At 48.0% G+C, this 18,038-nt stretch overlaps 1 protein-coding gene across 6 annotated transcripts in view; it reads right to left on the minus strand.

Annotated features, from left to right (window-relative positions):
- PIWIL2 (piwi like RNA-mediated gene silencing 2) overlaps positions 1–18,038 on the minus strand; it is a 1,076,777-nt gene that overhangs the window by 619,169 nt on the left and 439,570 nt on the right. For 5 of the 6 annotated variants that reach the window (XM_063931805.1, XM_063931803.1, XM_063931806.1 and 2 more), the window contains one exon: positions 4,520–4,633. The exons of the other annotated variant lie outside the window; for it this stretch is intronic. In XM_063931805.1, coding sequence (XP_063787875.1) covers positions 4,520–4,633 — 114 coding nt within the window. The remainder of the gene's footprint in view (positions 1–4,519; positions 4,634–18,038) is intronic. 6 annotated transcript variants of the gene reach the window in all.

Below are 18,038 nucleotides of genomic sequence, written 5' to 3' on the forward strand. Positions count from 1 at the left end.
CAAGGATTCTTCGCTGGGCGGAAAATCATGTGATAGCACTGTCAGCAGTGTTCATTCCGGGAGTGGACAACTGGGAAGCAGACTTCCTCAGCAGACACGATCTTCACCCGGGGGAGTGGGGACTTCACCCAGAAGTCTTCCACATGATTGTAAACCGTTGGGAAAAACCAAAGGTGGACATGATGGCGTCTCGCCTCAACAAAAAACTGGACAGATATTGCTCCAGGTCAAGGGACCCTCAGGCAATAGCTGTGGACGCTCTGGTAACACCGTGGGTGTACCGATCAGTGTATGTGTTCCCTCCTCTTCCTCTCATACCAAAAGTACTGAGAATCATAAGAAGGAGAGGAGTAAAGACTATACTCGTGGCTCCGGATTGGCCAAGAAGGACTTGGTACCCGGAAATTCAAGAGATGCTCACGGAAGACCCGTGGCCTCTACCTCTAAGACAGGACCTGCTCCAGCAGGGACCATGTCTGTTCCAAGACTTACCGCGGCTGCGTTTGACGGCATGGCGGTTGAACGCCGGATCCTGAAGGAAAAAGGCATTCCGGATGAAGTCATCCCTACCCTGATCAAAGCCAGGAAGGATGTAACCGTACAACATTATCACCGTATTTGGCGTAAATATGTTGCGTGGTGCGAGGCCAGGAAGGCCCCTACGGAGGAATTTCAACTGGGTCGATTCCTGCATTTCCTGCTAACAGGACTGTCTATGGGCCTCAAATTAGGGTCCATTAAGGTTCAAATTTCGGCCCTGTCGATATTCTTCCAAAAAGAACTAGCTTCTGTTCCTGAAGTTCAGACGTTTGTCAAGGGAGTACTGCATATACAGCCTCCTTTTGTGCCTCCAGTGGCATCTTGGGATCTCAATGTAGTGTTGGGATTCCTAAAATCACATTGGTTTGAACCACTCACCACTGTGGACTTGAAATATCTCACATGGAAAGTGGTAATGCTGTTAGCCCTGGCTTCAGCCAGGCGTGTATCAGAATTGGCGGCTTTATCCTATAAAAGCCCTTACCTAATTTTTCATACGGACAGGGCAGAATTGAGGACTCGTCCTCAATTTCTCCCTAAGGTGGTTTCAGCATTTCACTTAAACCAACCTATTGTGGTGCCTGCGGCTACTAGGGACTTGGAGGATTCCAAGTTGCTGGACGTAGTCAGGGCCCTGAAAATATATGTTTCCAGGACGGCTGGAGTCAGAAAATCTGACTCGCTGTTTATCCTGTATGCACCCAACAAGCTGGGTGCTCCTGCTTCTAAGCAGACGATTGCTCGTTGGATTTGTAGTACAATTCAGCTTGCACATTCTGTGGCAGGCCTGCCACAGCCAAAATCTGTAAAAGCCCATTCCACACGGAAAGTGGGCTCATCTTGGGCGGCTGCCCGAGGGGTCTCGGCTTTACAACTTTGCCGAGCAGCTACTTGGTCAGGGGCAAACACGTTTGCTAAATTCTACAAATTTGATACCCTGGCTGAGGAGGACCTGGAGTTCTCTCATTCGGTGCTGCAGAGTCATCCGCACTCTCCCGCCCGTTTGGGAGCTTTGGTATAATCCCCATGGTCCTTTCGGAGTCCCCAGCATCCACTAGGACGTTAGAGAAAATAAGAATTTACTTACCGATAATTCTATTTCTCATAGTCCGTAGTGGATGCTGGGCGCCCATCCCAAGTGCGGATTGTCTGCATTACTTGTACATAGTTATTGTTACAAAAATCGGGTTATTGTTGTTGTGAGCCATCTTTTCAGAGGCTCCTTCTGTTATCATGCTGTTAACTGGGTTCAGATCACAAGTTGTACGGTGTGATTGGTGTGGCTGGTATGAGTCTTACCCGGGATTCAAAATCCTTCCTTATTGTGTACGCTCGTCCGGGCACAGTATCCTAACTGAGGCTTGGAGGAGGGTCATAGGGGGAGGAGCCAGTGCACACCAGCTAGTCCTAAAGCTTTTACTTTGTGCCCAGTCTCCTGCGGAGCCGCTATTCCCCATTGTCCTTTCGGAGTCCCCAGCATCCATTACGGACTATGAGAAATAGAATTATCGGTAAGTAAATTCTTATTTTACAAATCTGATGGTTGTGGGCCTTCACGGGCAATAGGACCGTTCTGAGCCTTTGCAGAACGGGTCTTGCGATATCACTCACAGCCCACCCTTAGCCACAACATGACTGATATGCAGCGGTGTTTGGGAGGGTGGTGGTGGCGTCAATAGGCACCGTTCTTCAAAATGGGAGAATGTCGCTCCATTTTGTAGGAGTGTTGGGCCCAGAGTCTGCTTTGTCGGGTGCAGACTTCCTGGACTCGACTGTCAATATCCTTCGATCAGTCTGACAAAGCTTCTTCGTAAGCAGACTGAATGCGGCCTGCTCTCAACGTTAGTCGCGACCGATGATCAAGATGTGATCTGAAGCTGTGTCCTTAGAGGCAGCATGTGGATTTTTGCAGATGTATGCAGGAGGTGCCTATTTCCTACAGACACCTCCTGCTGCATTTGCATTTTATTTGTATGGCATTGCACAGCCACTTCCCTGTATCTGTACAATTCTATACAAATTGGAATCAGGCCCTAGAAGGGAGCTGTTTCTGCTGGTTTGACAGTTCTTGCTTACCAGCCGCTGAACCTGCGTTGATGAGAGTGTTTTTTCTTTATGACTTTAGATTCCACTGCATGGCAGGCCAGCCTTCAGATTTTTCGGTTTTGTACTATTGTCCGCTACCTACCCTGACTATAGCCTGATCACTGAACTTTGTGTTCATGTCATCTGCTTGTGATCAGTCCAACAGTTTCCGGTACCTGTAACACTTACTCTTACGCCATGTGACCTCCTTCAGTGTCTCATGGAACACTGCCTATACCCTGACTTAACAAATCCCTACTATCTGAGGCATGAAGGGCATCCAACTACCATTAAGCAAGATTAACTTTATGGGGAAAGACTGTTTACCATATGGGAAAATGTCAAGAAGCAGTTTTAGAGTAATAATTACTCTCTATCATCATCCTCACAGTTCCAGCAAATACTAAAGAATATTAGCAACATGTATTTTGACATCAGCAAAGTGGCTCCTTGTCAAAAACGAAAAACCTACCTCTACCACACTACAACTTCTAAACTACATTACATTTGATACATTGCTGATCTCAGGACAACAAAAACCCAATCAGATATACTTTATTATTCCATGTACTTCTAGCCATGCACGCTGCAAGATCAGACACATCTAATGTATTTTGGGAAGTAATACTGAATATAGAATAATTACTAACCTGTGACTAACACCCTAAATTCTAACCAGAAATAAACTTCTACCACAGCTCAACACCTCAACTCTACCGACAGCCCCACACAGATTAAACAGGAGTGAAACATGTAATACTCTAGGCTATCAGACTTCATTGCACCGTATGGGACACTGCAAAAATATGCGTTTGTGGTCATTTTCTGCATGGTTAGATTATTTTGACTGACGACAAAGAATTATAACAAAAAAACACTAAAATCTCTATTTGAACAAATATCTGATCAGTTCATATCCGCTGTATACCTGCTCCCATTCCCCTTTCAAGGACTGCAGAATTACTCCTTTGTACGAGACTTCTACTTCAGTAAAAACTCACCTTGAAACACAATCTCTATAGCCTCTCTAGTCGATTTTACCCAATTACTTCACATCTAAACAGCTCTACCAACTTAAAGACCCCTACACACTGCCATGCCACTGGATCATATACTGCCATTTAGCACTTAAGGCCCATACACATTAACGAGCCCCCACATTTGCCAATGCTAGCGGGGAAGAGAGCGGCAGTGGGGTGCGCGGGTTGGAACGACAGCATGGCTGTCATTAACGAGGGCCTCTCTCATCTCTACATGTTCAGACGGGGGAGGGGGTCGTTAACGATATTAAGTGAACACACTAAACGAGATTGTAAAACATCTTGCTCAGAATGGCCCTTCTGAGTGATAATTTTTATTATCTCGTCTAGTGTGCATGGGCCTTTATTCTTATTGCATTCTTGTTGGACCAAAATGCAATAGCTTCTTAATACTGTATGCAGGAGCATCTTATATCTTTAACTGTCAAAACCCAGTTTTTGTTAGAAAAGAAGGCCTAATTCAGACCTGGACAATGTAAACGCATCTCACTGGTGAGATCGCCTCTGTCTGATTGACAGGCAGAGGCGGTTGTGGCGCGTCGACGGCATTTTCGGGGTACGGTCCGGACAATGCAGACGTGTCTGGATCGTTTGCGGGGCGGGCTGTGGTGGCTGCATGTGACGTCACGGTCAAAAACATGGTGGATAACCGCATGCCTTCGCAGGACTAGCGCTGTGCTGGGGGTCCACGCGCATGTCAGAGATTTTGGTCATAGATGTGCGTTTTTTTACACGTCTACGATCAGGTCTGAATTAGGCCCAGTGTTCATCTCAATTGTAAAGCACTGTGGAGAAGGCATTTGCTGCAGAAATTTTAATTTAAAAAAAACAAACACAAATTGACAGGAACTTACATGATGTCCAACACAGAATCATTGCGGATAATTTTATGGGTGATATCTGCTATGAGAAATAACCCCCCATCAGTCCTGCGAATACTGGCTGCAAATCCTGGCCACACCTGCAGACTGAAAAACAAAACTCAGTATCAATATGGGAGGTTCATGTGTGCAATATGGATGGATGCAAGTTTGTCTCCCAAACGTCATGTAACATAGTTTGAAAAAAGACAATTTGTCCATCGAGTTCATCCTATTTGAAGTCTTCTACGCTGTATTATTTTTAGGACTAATTTTGTCTGTTGCCAATGTCGGCTGTTGTGTTTATTCCTCCCTTTTTTTTTTTTTTATAACTATAGTGCATGACTACGCACCATAAAACTGTATATCCTTATCCATTAGGTACTTATCTAGCACATTCTTAAAAGGTGTTGACCGAGTCCGCCATTACTACTTTCTCAGGCAGGGAAGTTTCTTCTGAAGAAACCGCCAGTGCTAGAGGCCGAGAAACGCGTTAAGGCACTTAAGGATTTCATCTTGCTGCTTATTCACCTAGCATCTTTCCAGTCGGGTGCATTACTCACTACCGCAATTTACGGACAAAATCATCAAGCGGTTAAAGTATCTGTACACAGAGTGCATTGAGCCGCTGCATACCCGGCTAAGCACAGCCTTCAATACCGAAAGCCTTCTCTTCATCGGATACCATCTAACAAGAGAAGTCGGCTCCCGTCTCATCAGTACGTATGAGCAGTCCAGTGTTAACGGTCATGACCTAATCATTGAGACGTTGGTTGCTCGGACAAACCGAGCCGAATCCAATTCATACAACGGGACTTGTACATGTTAAAAGAAATTAGAGACTTACATTCAATATAACAGCATTGCTTCTATAAGAAGTACCTATCATCAGTCTCCCATTTATAACAATTTACAGTCCGTGGACGCACGGCCGCAACACTGGTTCTTAAAAGTGATAATTTATAACAATTTTATCAATTCAGGTGTTATATTGCAGCTGCAATGTCTTGTTTATTTAATTTAATAAATGTATTTACCTCTTTATATCCATTATGAGCTATGTGGCATTTGAAACATCGTTTTAATAAATTTAACTATCAGACTCTCATAGCGCTCCCGCCTTTGCTTCTTTTTTTATATATTCAGACCTATTGGGGCAGCCCGCCCCAAATTGGTGAGCAGCTGTTAGAGTTTAATTGGGTTTTTTGGTAATCATGGAGCGCCGATTCAACATCTATTTCTACCTTAATTAGTTTGTTTGCCCGCATCTGAACCTTTTCTAGTTCCAGGATATCCTTTTTGTAGTATGGTGCCCAAAATTGTGCACAGTACTCAAGATGTGGCCTCACTAGGGATTTATATAATGGGGGGTATAATACTCTCATCCCTTGCGTCAATTCCCCGCTTTATACATGCTAATACCTAGTTAGCCTTCATTACTGCAATCCTACTTTGGTTACTGCTGCTTAGTTTGCTATTTATGTGAACACCTAAGTCTTTTTTCAGTATAGATTCCCCTCATTTTACCCCAATTAGTATGTAGGTATTTATTTTGTTCTTGCTACCAAAGTGCATCACCATACACTTGTCTGTATTGAAGCTCAATCTCCATTACTCATACGTCCTAGAGGATGCTGGGGACGACATCAAAACCATGGGGTATAGACGAGATCCGCAGGAGACATGGACACTCTAAAGACTTTTTTATTGGGTCTGAACTGGCTCCTCCCTCTATGACCCTCCTCCAGACTTCAGTTTTAGAAACGTGCCCAGGTCGACTGGATGCACTATGAGGAGCTCTACTGAGTTTCTCTGTAAAGACTAATGTTAGGTTTTTTATTTTCAGGGAGAACTGCTGGCATCAGACTCCTTGCTAAGTGGGACTGAGGGGGCAGAAGCAGAACCTACTTCCTCAGAGTTTCATGGCTCTGCTTCTGGCTGACAGGACACCATTAGCTCCTGAAGGGAACTAAACGCTAGCCGTGTCTAGAAGCTCACTCCCACAGCACGCCGTCACCCCCCTCACAGAGCGAGAAGTCAGAAGACAGGTGAGTATAAGAAGAATGATATTCTACCAAGTAAGTGACAACTGAGGTGCGGCGCGGCTGGCGGGAGCGCAGCGCGCCATTGCTGCCCACACACACACAGGCACTACAGGATGCAGGGCGCGGAGGGGGCGCCCTGGACAGCAATAAAAATACCTCAAACTGGCTTAAAGGGGGCATAAGTTGCCGCTGGCACAGCCCTACCCCCGCCAGTATAAATATTACAGTGTATATATGAGTGTAAGGACGCGCCATTGCGGGGGCGGAGCTTCTTCCTCAGGCAGCCAGCACACTGCTCAGCGCCATTTTTTCTCTCTCCTCAGGCTGCAGAGAACACGCTGGTCCTCTCCTCCACTTCCGACAAGTACAGGGTGCTATTAAGGGGGGCACAAAGCGATTGTGGTGCATTTGATAGTGTATATTACTATTTAAAAAGCGCTGCTAGGTTGTGGACATACTGTGTTCACACGAAACACTGGGCCTGGGATTATGAACTGGCTGCTCCTATCCAGTGTCCCTCTGACAGATTTTACTGTGGGTCTGTCCCCAAAATAAGTCCCAGTGTGTCTGTTGGTGTGCTGTACACGTGTGAGGCATGTCTGAGGCAGGGAGTTCCTCCTCGGAGGAAGCCATTTTAGGGACACAGAGTTGTAATGTGGTGGCGCTACAGGCACACCAACAGCCTGCATGGGTTAAAGAGATACGTTACAGTATGCATCTGATTAACCGTAGATTAGATAAGTCTGTATCTAAGGCTGCATGCTGGAGAAAATCTGTGGAAGATGTGATTTTTCAGGATGCTGTTATTCCTTATGCGGGCGTCCCCTATGGGTCACATAAGAGACCATTTGCAAACATTGTAAACACGGATACAGACACGGATTCTGACTCTTGTGTCGACGATAGTGAATCCAGAGAGATAGATCATAAATTGGCAAAAAATATACAATATATGATTGTGGCTATAAGGGACGTGTTGGAGGTTACAGAAACCACTCCTATATCTCAGGAGAAGGCTTATTTATGTAAGGAAAAGAAGTCCAAAGTCACGTTCTTCCCTTCACACAAACTAAATGCTCTGTTTGAAGGAATGTGGGTGAATCCTGATAAAAGATTTCGTATTCCCAAAAGGATTCACATAGCTTACCCTTTCCCGGCTGAGGACAGGAAAAAATAAGAATTTACTCACCGGTAATTCTATTTCTCGTAGTCCGTAGTGGATCCTGGGAACTCCGTAAGGACCATGGGGAATAGACGGGCTCCGCAGGAGACTGGGCACTCTAAGAAAGAATTAGGACTACTTGTGTGCACTGGCTACTCCCTCTATGCCCCTCCTCCAGACCTCAGTTAGGGAAACTGTGCCCGGAAGAGCTAACACAACAAGGAAAGGATTTGGAATCCCGGGTAAGACTCATACCAGCCACACCAATCACACCGTACAACTCGTGATAACTATACCCAGTTAACAGTATGAATAACAACTGAGCCTCACTGACCAGATGGCTCATAACAATAACCCTTTAGTTAGGCAATAACTATATACAAGTATTGCAGACAATCCATACTTGGGATGGGCGCCCAGCATCCACTACGGACTACGAGAAATAGAATTACCGGTGAGTAAATTCTTATTTTCTCTGACGTCCTAGTGGATGCTGGGTACTCCGTAAGGACCATGGGGATTATACCAAAGCTCCCAAACGGGCGGGAGAGTGCGGATGACTCTGCAGCACCGAATGAGCAAACTCAAGGTCCTCCTCGGCCAGGGTATCAAACTTGTAGAATTTTGCAAACGTGTTTGATCCCGACCAGGTAGCAGCTCTGCAAAGTTGTAAAGCCGAGACCCCTCGGGCAGCCGCCCAAGAAGAGCCCACCTTCCTCGTGGAATGGGCTTTTACCGATTTAGGATGCGGCAGTCCAGCCGCAGAATGTGCAAGTTGAATCGTGGAGCAGATCCAGCGAGCAATAGTCTGCTTAGAAGCAGGGGCACCCAGCTTGTTGGGTGCATGCAGGATAAACAGCGAGTCAGTCTTTCTGGAAGCAGAGATTTCCGTCCTGGAAGCAGAGATTTTCAGGGCCCGGACTACGTCCAGCAACTTGGAAGCCTCCAAGTCGCGGGTAGCCGCAGGCACCACAATAGGTTGGTTCAAATGAACGCTGATACCACCTTAGGGAGGAATTGGGGACGAGTCCTCAATTCTGCTCTGTCCATATGGAAGATCAGATAGGGGCTTTTACAGGACAAAGCCGGCAATTCTGACACCCGCCTAGCCGAAGCCAAGGCCAAAAGCATGACCATTTTCCACGTGAGATATTTTAATTCCACGGTCTGAAGTGGCTCAAACCAATGTGATTTTAGGAAATCCAACACAACGTTGAGATCCCAAGGTGCCACTGGGGGCACAAAAGGGGGCTGAATATGCAGCACTCCCTTAACAAACGTCTGAACTTCAGGCAGTGAAGCCAGTTCTTTTTGAAAGAAAATAGACAGGGCCGAAATCTGGACTTTAATGGAACCCAATTTTAGGCCCATAGTCACTCCTGATTGTAGGAAGTGCAGAAATCGACCCAGCTGAAATTCTTCAGTGGGGGCCTTCATAGCCTCACACCAAGCAACATATTTTCGCCATATGCGGTGATAATGTTTTGCTGTCACATCCTTCCTAGCTTTTATCAGCGTAGGAATGACTTCAACTGGAATGCCCTTTTCCATCAGGATCCGGCGTTCAACCGCCATGCCGTCAAACGCAGCCGCGGTAAGTCTTGGAACAGACAGGGCCCCTGCTGTAGCAGGTCCTGTCTGAGAGGCAGAGGCCAAGGGTCCTCTGATATCATTTCTTGTAGTTCCGGGTACCAAGTCCTTCTTGGCCAATCCGGAACGATGAGTATAGTTCTTACTCCTCTCTTTTTTATTATCCTCAGCACCTTTGGTATGAGAGGAAGAGGAGGGAACACATAAACCGACTGGTACACCCACGGTGTCACTAGAGCGTCCACAGCTATCGCCTGAGGGTCCCTTGACCTGGCGCAATATCTTTTTAGCTTTTTGATGAGGCGGGACACCATCATGTCCACCTGTGGCCTTTCCAAACGATTTACAATCAGCTGGAAGACTTCTGGATGAAGTCCCCACTCTCCCGGGTGGAGGTCGTGCCTGCTGAGGAAGTCTGCTTCCCAGTTGTCCACTCCCGGAATGAACACTGCTGACAGTGCTATCACGTGATTTTCCGCCCATCTGAGAATCCTTGTGGCTTCTGCCATCGCCATCCTGCTTCTTGTGCCGCCCTGTCGGTTCACATGGGCGACCGCCGTGATGTTGTCTGACTGAATCAGCACCGGCTGGTTTTGAAGCAGGGTCTTGCCTGACTTAGGGCATTGTAAATGGCCCTTAGTTCCAGAATATTTATGTGTAGGGAAGCCTCCTGACTCGACCATTGTCCTTGGAAGTTTCTTCCCTGAGTGACTGCCCCCCAACCTCGGAGGCTTGCATCCGTGGTCACCAGGACCCAGTCCTGTATGCCGAATCTGCGGCCCTCGAGAAGATGAGCACTCTGCAGCCACCACAGCAGAGACACCCTGGCCCTCGGGGACAGGGTGATCAGCCGATGCATCTGAAGATGCGATCCGGACCACTTGTCTAACAGATCCCACTGAAAGATTCTTGCATGGACCCTGCCGAATGGAATTGCCTCGTAAGAAGCTACCATCTTTCCCAGGACTCGCGTGCAGTGATGCACCGACACCTGTTTTGGTTTCAGGAGGTCTCTGACTAGAGATGACAACTCCTTGGCCTTCTCCTCCGGGAGAAACACCTTCTTCTGTTCTGTGTCCAGAATCATACCCAGGAACAGCAGACGCGTCGTAGGAACCAGCTGCGACTTTGGAATATTCAGAATCCAGCCGTGCTGTTGTAGCACTTCCAGAGATAGTGCTACTCCGACCAACAACTGCTCCCTGGACCTCGCCTTTATAAGGAGATCGTCCAAGTACGGGATAATTATAACTCCCTTCTTTCGAAGGAGTATCATCATTTCGGCCATTACTTTGGTAAATACCCTCGGTGCCGTGGACAGACCAAACGGCATCGTCTGGAATTGGTAATGGCAGTCCTGTACCACAAAACGTAGGTACACCTGGTGAGGTTGGTAAATGGGGACATGCAGGTAAGCATCCTTGATGTCCAGTGATACCATGTAATCCCCCTCTTCCAGGCTTGCACTAACCGCCCTGAGCGATTCCATTTTGAACTTGAACTTCCTTATATAAGTGTTCAAGGATTTCAAATTTAGAATGGGTCTCACCGAACCATCTGGTTTCGGTACCACAAACATTGTGGAATAGTAACCCCGTCCCTGTTGAAGGAGGGGAACTTTTATTATCACCTGCTGGAGGTACAGCTTGTGAATTGCCGCCAGCACTACCTCCCTGTCCTGGGGAGTAGCTGGCAAGGCTGATTTGAGGTAACGGCGAGGGGGAGACGTCTCGAATTCCAGCTTGTATCCCTGAGATACCACTTGTAAAACCCAGGGATCTACCGGTGAGCGAACCCACCGTTCGCTGAAGTTCCGGAGACAGGCCCCCACCGCACCTGGCTCCACCTGTGGAGCCCCAGCGTCATGCGGTGGACTTAGTGGAAGCAGGGGAGGATTTTTGTTCCTTGGAACTGGCTGTATGCTGCAGCTTTTTCCCTCTACCCCTGCCTCTGGGCAGAAAGGACGCGCCTCTGACCCGATTGCCTTTCTGAGGCCGAAAGGACTGTACTTGACAATACGGTGCTTTCTTAGGCTGTGAGGGAACCTGAGGTAAAAAAAGTCGACTTCCCAGCTGTTGCTGTGGATACGAGGTCCGAGAGACCGTCCCCAAACAATTCCTCACCCTTGTAAGGCAAAACCTCCATGTGCCTTTTAGAATCCGCATCACCTGTCCACTGCCGAGTCCATAATACTCTCCTGGCAGAAATGGACATTGCATTAATTCTAGATGCCAGCCGGCAAATATCCCTCTGTGCATCTCTCATATATAATACTACGTCTTTAATATGCTCTATGGTTAGCAATATAGTGTCCCTGTCAAGGGAATCAATGTTATCAGACAGGGAATCAGACCACGCTGCTGCAGCACTGCACATCCATGCTGAAGCAATAGCAGGTCTCAGTATAGTACCTGAGTGTGTATATACAGACTTCAGGATAACCTACTGCTTTCTATCCGCAGGCTCCTTTAAGGCGGCCGTATCCTGAGACGGCAGTGCCACCTTTTTTGACAAGCGTGTGAGCGCTTTATCCACCCTCGGGGATGTCTCCCAACGTAACCTGTTCTCTGGCGGGAAAGTGTACGCCATCAGTAATTTTTTAGAAATCACTAGTTTGTTATCGGGGGAAGCCCACGCTTCTTCACACACTTCATTCAACTTATCTGATGGGGGAAAAACCACTGGTTGCTTTTTCTCCCCAAACATAATACCCTTTTTAGTGGTACCTGGGTTAATGTCAGAAATGTGCAACACATTTTTCATTGCCGTAATCATGCAACGGATGGCCCTCGTGGAATGTACATTAGTCTCGTCATCGTCGACACTGGTGTCAGACTCCGTGTCGACATCTGTGTCTGCCACCTAAGGTAGCGGGCGTTTTTGAGCCCCTGATGGCCTTTAAGACGCCTGGGCAGGCACTGGCTGAAAAGCCGGCTGTCCCACAGCTGTTATGTCATCGAACCTTTTATGTAAGGAGTTGACACTGTCGTGTAAAACCTTCCACATATCCATCCACTCTGGTGTCGACCCCGCAGGGGGCGACATCACACTTATCGGCACCTGCTCCGCCTCCACGTAAGCCTCCTCATCAAACATGTCGACACAGCCGTACCGACACACCGCACACACACAGGGAATGCTCTGACTGAGGACAGGACCCCACAAAGTCCTTTGGGGAGACAGAGAGAGAGTATGCCAGCACACACCACAGCGCTATATAAACAGGGATTTACACTACACAAAGTGATTTTCGCTATAGCAGCTATATAAATACAGTTTTGCGCCTAAATTTAGTGCCCCCCCTCTCTTTTTTACCCTTTGAGCCTGGAAACTGCAGGGGAGAGCCTGGGGAGCTGTCTTCCAGCGGAGCTGTGAAGAGGAAATGGCGCCAATGTGCTGAGGGAGATAGCCCCGCCCCCTTCACGGCGGGCTTCTCCCGCTCTTTTATTAACATTATGGCAGGGGATTTTTGCACATATATAGTTTATTAGACTATATTATGTGCTTTTTGCCAATTTAAGGTACTCTAATTGCAGCCCAGGGCGCTCCCCCACCAGTGCCCTGCACCCATCAGTGACCGGAGTATGTGGTGTGCATAGGGAGCAATGGCGCACAGCTGCAGTGCGCTACCTTAATGAAGACCGGAGTCTTCAGCCGCCGATTTCCAGGACGTTCTTCTTGCTTCTGGCTCTGCAAGGGGGACGGCGGCGCGGCTCCGGGACCGGACGACCGAGGCTGGGCCGGTGTTCGATCCCTCTGGAGCTAATGGTGTCCAGTAGCCTAGAAGCCCAAGCTAGCTGCAAGCAGGTAGGTTCGCTTCTCTCCCCTAAGTCCCTCGTAGCAGTGAGTCTGTTGCCAGCAGATCTCACTGAAAATAAAAAACCTAATAAATACTTTCTTTTACTAGAAGCTCAGGAGAGCCCCTAGTGTGCAACCAGCTCGAGCCGGGCACAGATTCTAACTGAGGTCTGGAGGAGGGGCATAGAGGGAGGGGCCAGTGCACACCAGTAGTCGTAATTCTTTCTTAGAGTGCCCAGTCTCCTGCGGAGCCCGTCTATTCCCCATGGTCCTTACGGAGTTCCCAGCATCCACTAGGACGTCAGAGAAAGTGGGGGTCACCCCCTGTGTTAAGACAGTGCACTTTCCAGGTTGACAAAGAAAGTAATTCTCCCTGCTCCTGGCACGGCTTCTCTTAAAGAGCTGGCAGACCGCAAAATGGAAACGACATTGAAATCCATTTATGTTACCAATGGTACACTGATTAGGCCCACTATTGCCTGCGCATGGGTGAGTCGCGCTATTGAAAAATGGTCAGAATGCGTGACATCAGAAATTGACACGACTGATAAAGATGAGATACTCCTTAAATTAGGGAATATCAAGGATGCTGCCGCCTACATGCTGGAAGCAATGAAGGATATTGGACTCTTGAGTTCACAGGCAGTATCGGCTAGGCGGGCGTTGTGGATTCGCCAGTGGAACGCGGATGCAGATTCCAAAAGAAACATGGAGGCTCTCCCATATAAAGGTGAGGCCTTAATTGGCGATGGCCTGGATGCGTTAGTCTCGGCGGCAACCGCGGGTAAGTCGACATTTTTGCCCTCTGCACCTGCAAAAAAGACCTATCACCCGAAAATGCAGTCCTTGCGGCCCAATAAATACAAAAAGGCGAGAGGTTCCCCCTTCTTTGCAGGTAGGGGAAAGGGAAAGAAGCCCACAGCGGCTCCAGGTTCCCAAGAGCAGAAGTCTACCCCTACTTCTGCCAAATCCCCAGCATGACGCTGGAGCTCCCTTGCGGGAGGCCGCTCTGGTGGGGGCACGTCTCAAACTCTTCAGCCAAGGTTGGATTCTGTCTGGCCTGGATCCCTGGATGTTGCAAATAGTATCCCAGGGATACAAACTGGAGTTTCAAGACGTGCCTCCATGCCGATTTTTCAAATCGACCTTGCCAGTTTCTCAGCCAGAAAGAGAAGCAGTAACAGCGGCAATCCAAAAATTATGTCAAGACCAGGTCATAGTCCTGGTACAGTCGTCTGAACAAGGGAGGGGTTTTTATTTCAGCCTCTTTGTTGTTCTGAAGCCGGACGGCTCGGTCAGACCGATCCTAAATCTAAAAGACCTGAATTGTTACCTAAAAAGGTTCAAGTTCAAGATGGAATCACTTCGGGCAGTGATTGCCAGTCTGGAGGAGAGGGACTACTTGGTGTCGGTGGACATAAAAAATGCTTACCTGCATGTTCCCATTTATCATCCTCACCAGGCTTATCGGAGATTCGCGGTCCAGGATTGCCATTACCAATTCCAGACGTTGCCTTTCGGTCTCTCCACGGCACCGAGGGTATTCACCAAGGTGATGGCGGAGATGATGGTCCTCCTTCGTCAGAAAGGAGTCAATATAATTCCTTATCTGGACGATCTCCTGATAAAGGTGAGATCCAGGGAGCAGTTATTACAAAACATATCCCTCTCCCTGTCAATACTCCAACAACACGGGTGGATCATAAATTACCCAAAGTCACAGTTGGAACCGATGAAAAGGTTGTCTTTCCTCAGGATGATTCTAGACACAGTAGTTCAGAGAGTATTTCTTCCGCTGGAAAAGGCTCTGGAAATCCAGAAAATGTTAAAACAGATATTGAAACCATCAAGTGTGTCGATCCATCAGTGCATTCGGTTGTTGGGGAAGATGGTGGCGGCCTACGAGGCCATACAGTTTTTCAGGTTCCATGCCAGAGTATTCCAGTGGGACCTGTTGGACAAGTGGTCGGGGTCACACCTACACATGCACAGAAAGATAAGCCTGTCGTCAAGTACCAGGATTTCGCTCCTGTGGTGGTTGCAAAGCTCTCACCTGGTAGAGGGACGCAGGTTCAGGATACAGGACTGGCTCCTGGTAACCACGGATGCAAGTCTCCGAGGCTGGGGAGCAGTCTCTCAGGGAGAAAACTTCCAGGGACGTTGGTCACATCAGGAAGCCTGCCTTCACATAAACGTTCTGGAACTAAGAGCCATTTACAACGGCCTTCAACAAGCGGTACATCTTCTTCAAGACTGTCCCGTGCAGATCCAGGCGGACAATGTAACAGCAGTCGCATACATAAACAGGCAGGGCGGAACGAAAAGCAGAGCGGCAATGGCAGAGGCGACAAAAATCCTGCGCTGGGCAGAAAAACATCTACAAGCCCTGTCGGCAATATTCATTCCGGGAGTAGACAACTGGGAAGCAGACGTCCTCAGCAGACACGATCTCCATCCAGGAGAGTGGGGCCTCCACCAAGAAGTCTTCGCAGAGGTGACAAGTATTTGGGGAGTTCCTCAAATAGACATGATGGCGTCTCGTCTCAACAAGAAGCTTCAGAGATACTGTTCCAGGTCGAGAGACCCTCAAGCAGTAGCAGTGGATACACTGGTGTACCAGTGGGTGTTTCCGTCAGTGTATATCTTCCCTCCACTTCCGCTGATCCCAAAAGTACTCAGGATCATTAGAATAAACAAGGGTTCGAGCAATCTTCATTGCCCCAGACTGGCCAAGGAGGACTTGGTACCCAGATCTTCAGCAGTTGCTCATAGAAGATCCTCAGCCTCTTCCTCCTCGAGAGGACCTGCTGCAGCAGGGGCCATGCGTGTACCAAGACTTACCGCGGCTACGTTTGATGGCATGGCTGTTGAGCGCCGTATCCTAGCCAGGAAGGGTATTCCCAAGTAAGTCATCCCCACCCTAATTCAGGCCAGGAAAGGAGTAACGTCGAAACATTACCACCGTATTTGTAGAAAATGTGTGTCTTGGTTTGAATCCAAGAAAGCTCCTAGGGAAGAATTTCACTTAGGACGTTTTCTCCATTTTTTGCAGGATGGTGTGGAGGCGGGCCTCCGATAGGGATCAATCAAGGTCCAGATTTCGGCCTTGTCAGTGTTCTTCCAAAAACAATTGGCCTCTCTTCCAGAGGTTCAGACCTTTGTGAAAGGGGTTCTGCACATCCAGCCTCCATTCATACCTCCAGTGGAACCATGGGACCATAACGTTGTATTGCAGTTCCTTCAAATCGGAGCCTCTACAAAAGATAGATTTGAAGTTTCTCACTTGGAAAGTGGTGATGCTTTTGGCATTGGCATCCGCGCGGCGGGTGTCGGAATTGGGGGCCTTGTCTCACAAGAGCCCTTACCTGATCTTCCATGAAGATAGGGCAGAGATGATGACTCGTCAACATTTTCTTCCGAAGGTGGTTTCATCTTTCCACATAAACCAACCTATTGTAGTGCCAGTAGTTACTGACACATTCACTGATTCAGAATCTCTAGATGTGGTTAGAGCTTTGAAAATCTATGTTGCTAGAATGGCTCGTATACGGAAAACAGAGGCTCTGTTTGTCCTGTATGCTCACAACAAGATTGGCTGTCCTGCTTCCAAGCAGACTATTGCACGTTGGATTAGGAATACGATTCAGCAAGCTCATACTACGGCTGGATTGCCGTTACCGAAGTCGGTAAAGGCCAACTCCACTAGTTAGGTGGGCTCATCCAGGACGGCTGCCCGGGGGGTCTCGGCATTACAACTTTGCCGAGCAGCTACCTGGTCAGGGTCAAACACATTTGCTAAGTTCTACAAGTTTGACACCTTGGCCGATGAGGACCTAAAGTTTGGTCAATCGGTGCTGCAGGGTCATCCGCACTCTCCCGCCCGTACTGGAGCTTTGGTAAAGACCCCATGGTCTTGATGTCGTCCCCAGCATCCTCTAGGACGTATGAGAAAATAGGATTTTGATACCTACCGGTAAATCCTTTTCTCCTAGTCCGTAGAGGATGCTGGGTGTCCCGTCCCAGTGCGTACTTTACCTGCAGTTTAGTTATTCGGGTTACACAAGTTGTGTTATCTTAGGTTCAGCATGTTGCTGCAATTGTTTCATGCCTGTTGGCATGTGTTATGTTGAATGCCATGTGTGCGGCATGGTTGAGGGTGTGAGTTGGTATGTATCACACCACTAGTATTAAAGTAGGTCCTTTCCTCAAAATGTCCGTCTCCCTGGGCACAGTTCCTATAACTGAAGTCTGGAGGAGGGGCATAGAGGGAGGAGCCAGTTCACACCCAATGAAAAGTCTTTAGAGTGCCCATGTCTCCTGCGGATCCCGTCTATACCCCATGGTATTAATGTCATCCCCAGCATCCTCTACGGACTAGGAGAAAAGGATTTACCGGTAGGTATCAAAATACTATTTTTGCTGCCCATGTTTCCAGTTTAACCAAGTCTTTCTGAAGAGACTCAGCATCTCCCTCCGTATTTATAACCTTACACAATTTGGTATCATCTGCAAAAATTGACACCATGCTCTCTAGATCTACTGCTAGATTGTTAATGAAAATGTTAAACAGTGGTCCAAGTACAGTCCCTTGTGGCACACTACTCGGTACTTCAGTCCAAGTTGAAAAAAATAAGAATTTACTTACCGATAATTCTATTTCTCGTAGTCCGTAGTGGATGCTGGGAACTCCGTAAGGACCATGGGGAATAGCGGCTCCGCAGGAGACTGGGCACAAAAGAAAAGCTTTAGGACTACCTGGTGTGCACTGGCTCCTCCCCCTATGACCCTCCTCCAAGCCTCAGTTAGGATACTGTGCCCGGACGAGCGTACACAATAAGGAAGGATTTATGAATCCCGGGTAAGACTCATACCAGCCACACCAATCACACCGTACAACTTGTGATCTGAACCCAGTTAA

This window comes from Pseudophryne corroboree, chromosome 6 (genome assembly GCF_028390025.1).
Source record: "Pseudophryne corroboree isolate aPseCor3 chromosome 6, aPseCor3.hap2, whole genome shotgun sequence".
Classification (NCBI taxonomy): Eukaryota; Metazoa; Chordata; class Amphibia; order Anura; family Myobatrachidae; genus Pseudophryne; species Pseudophryne corroboree.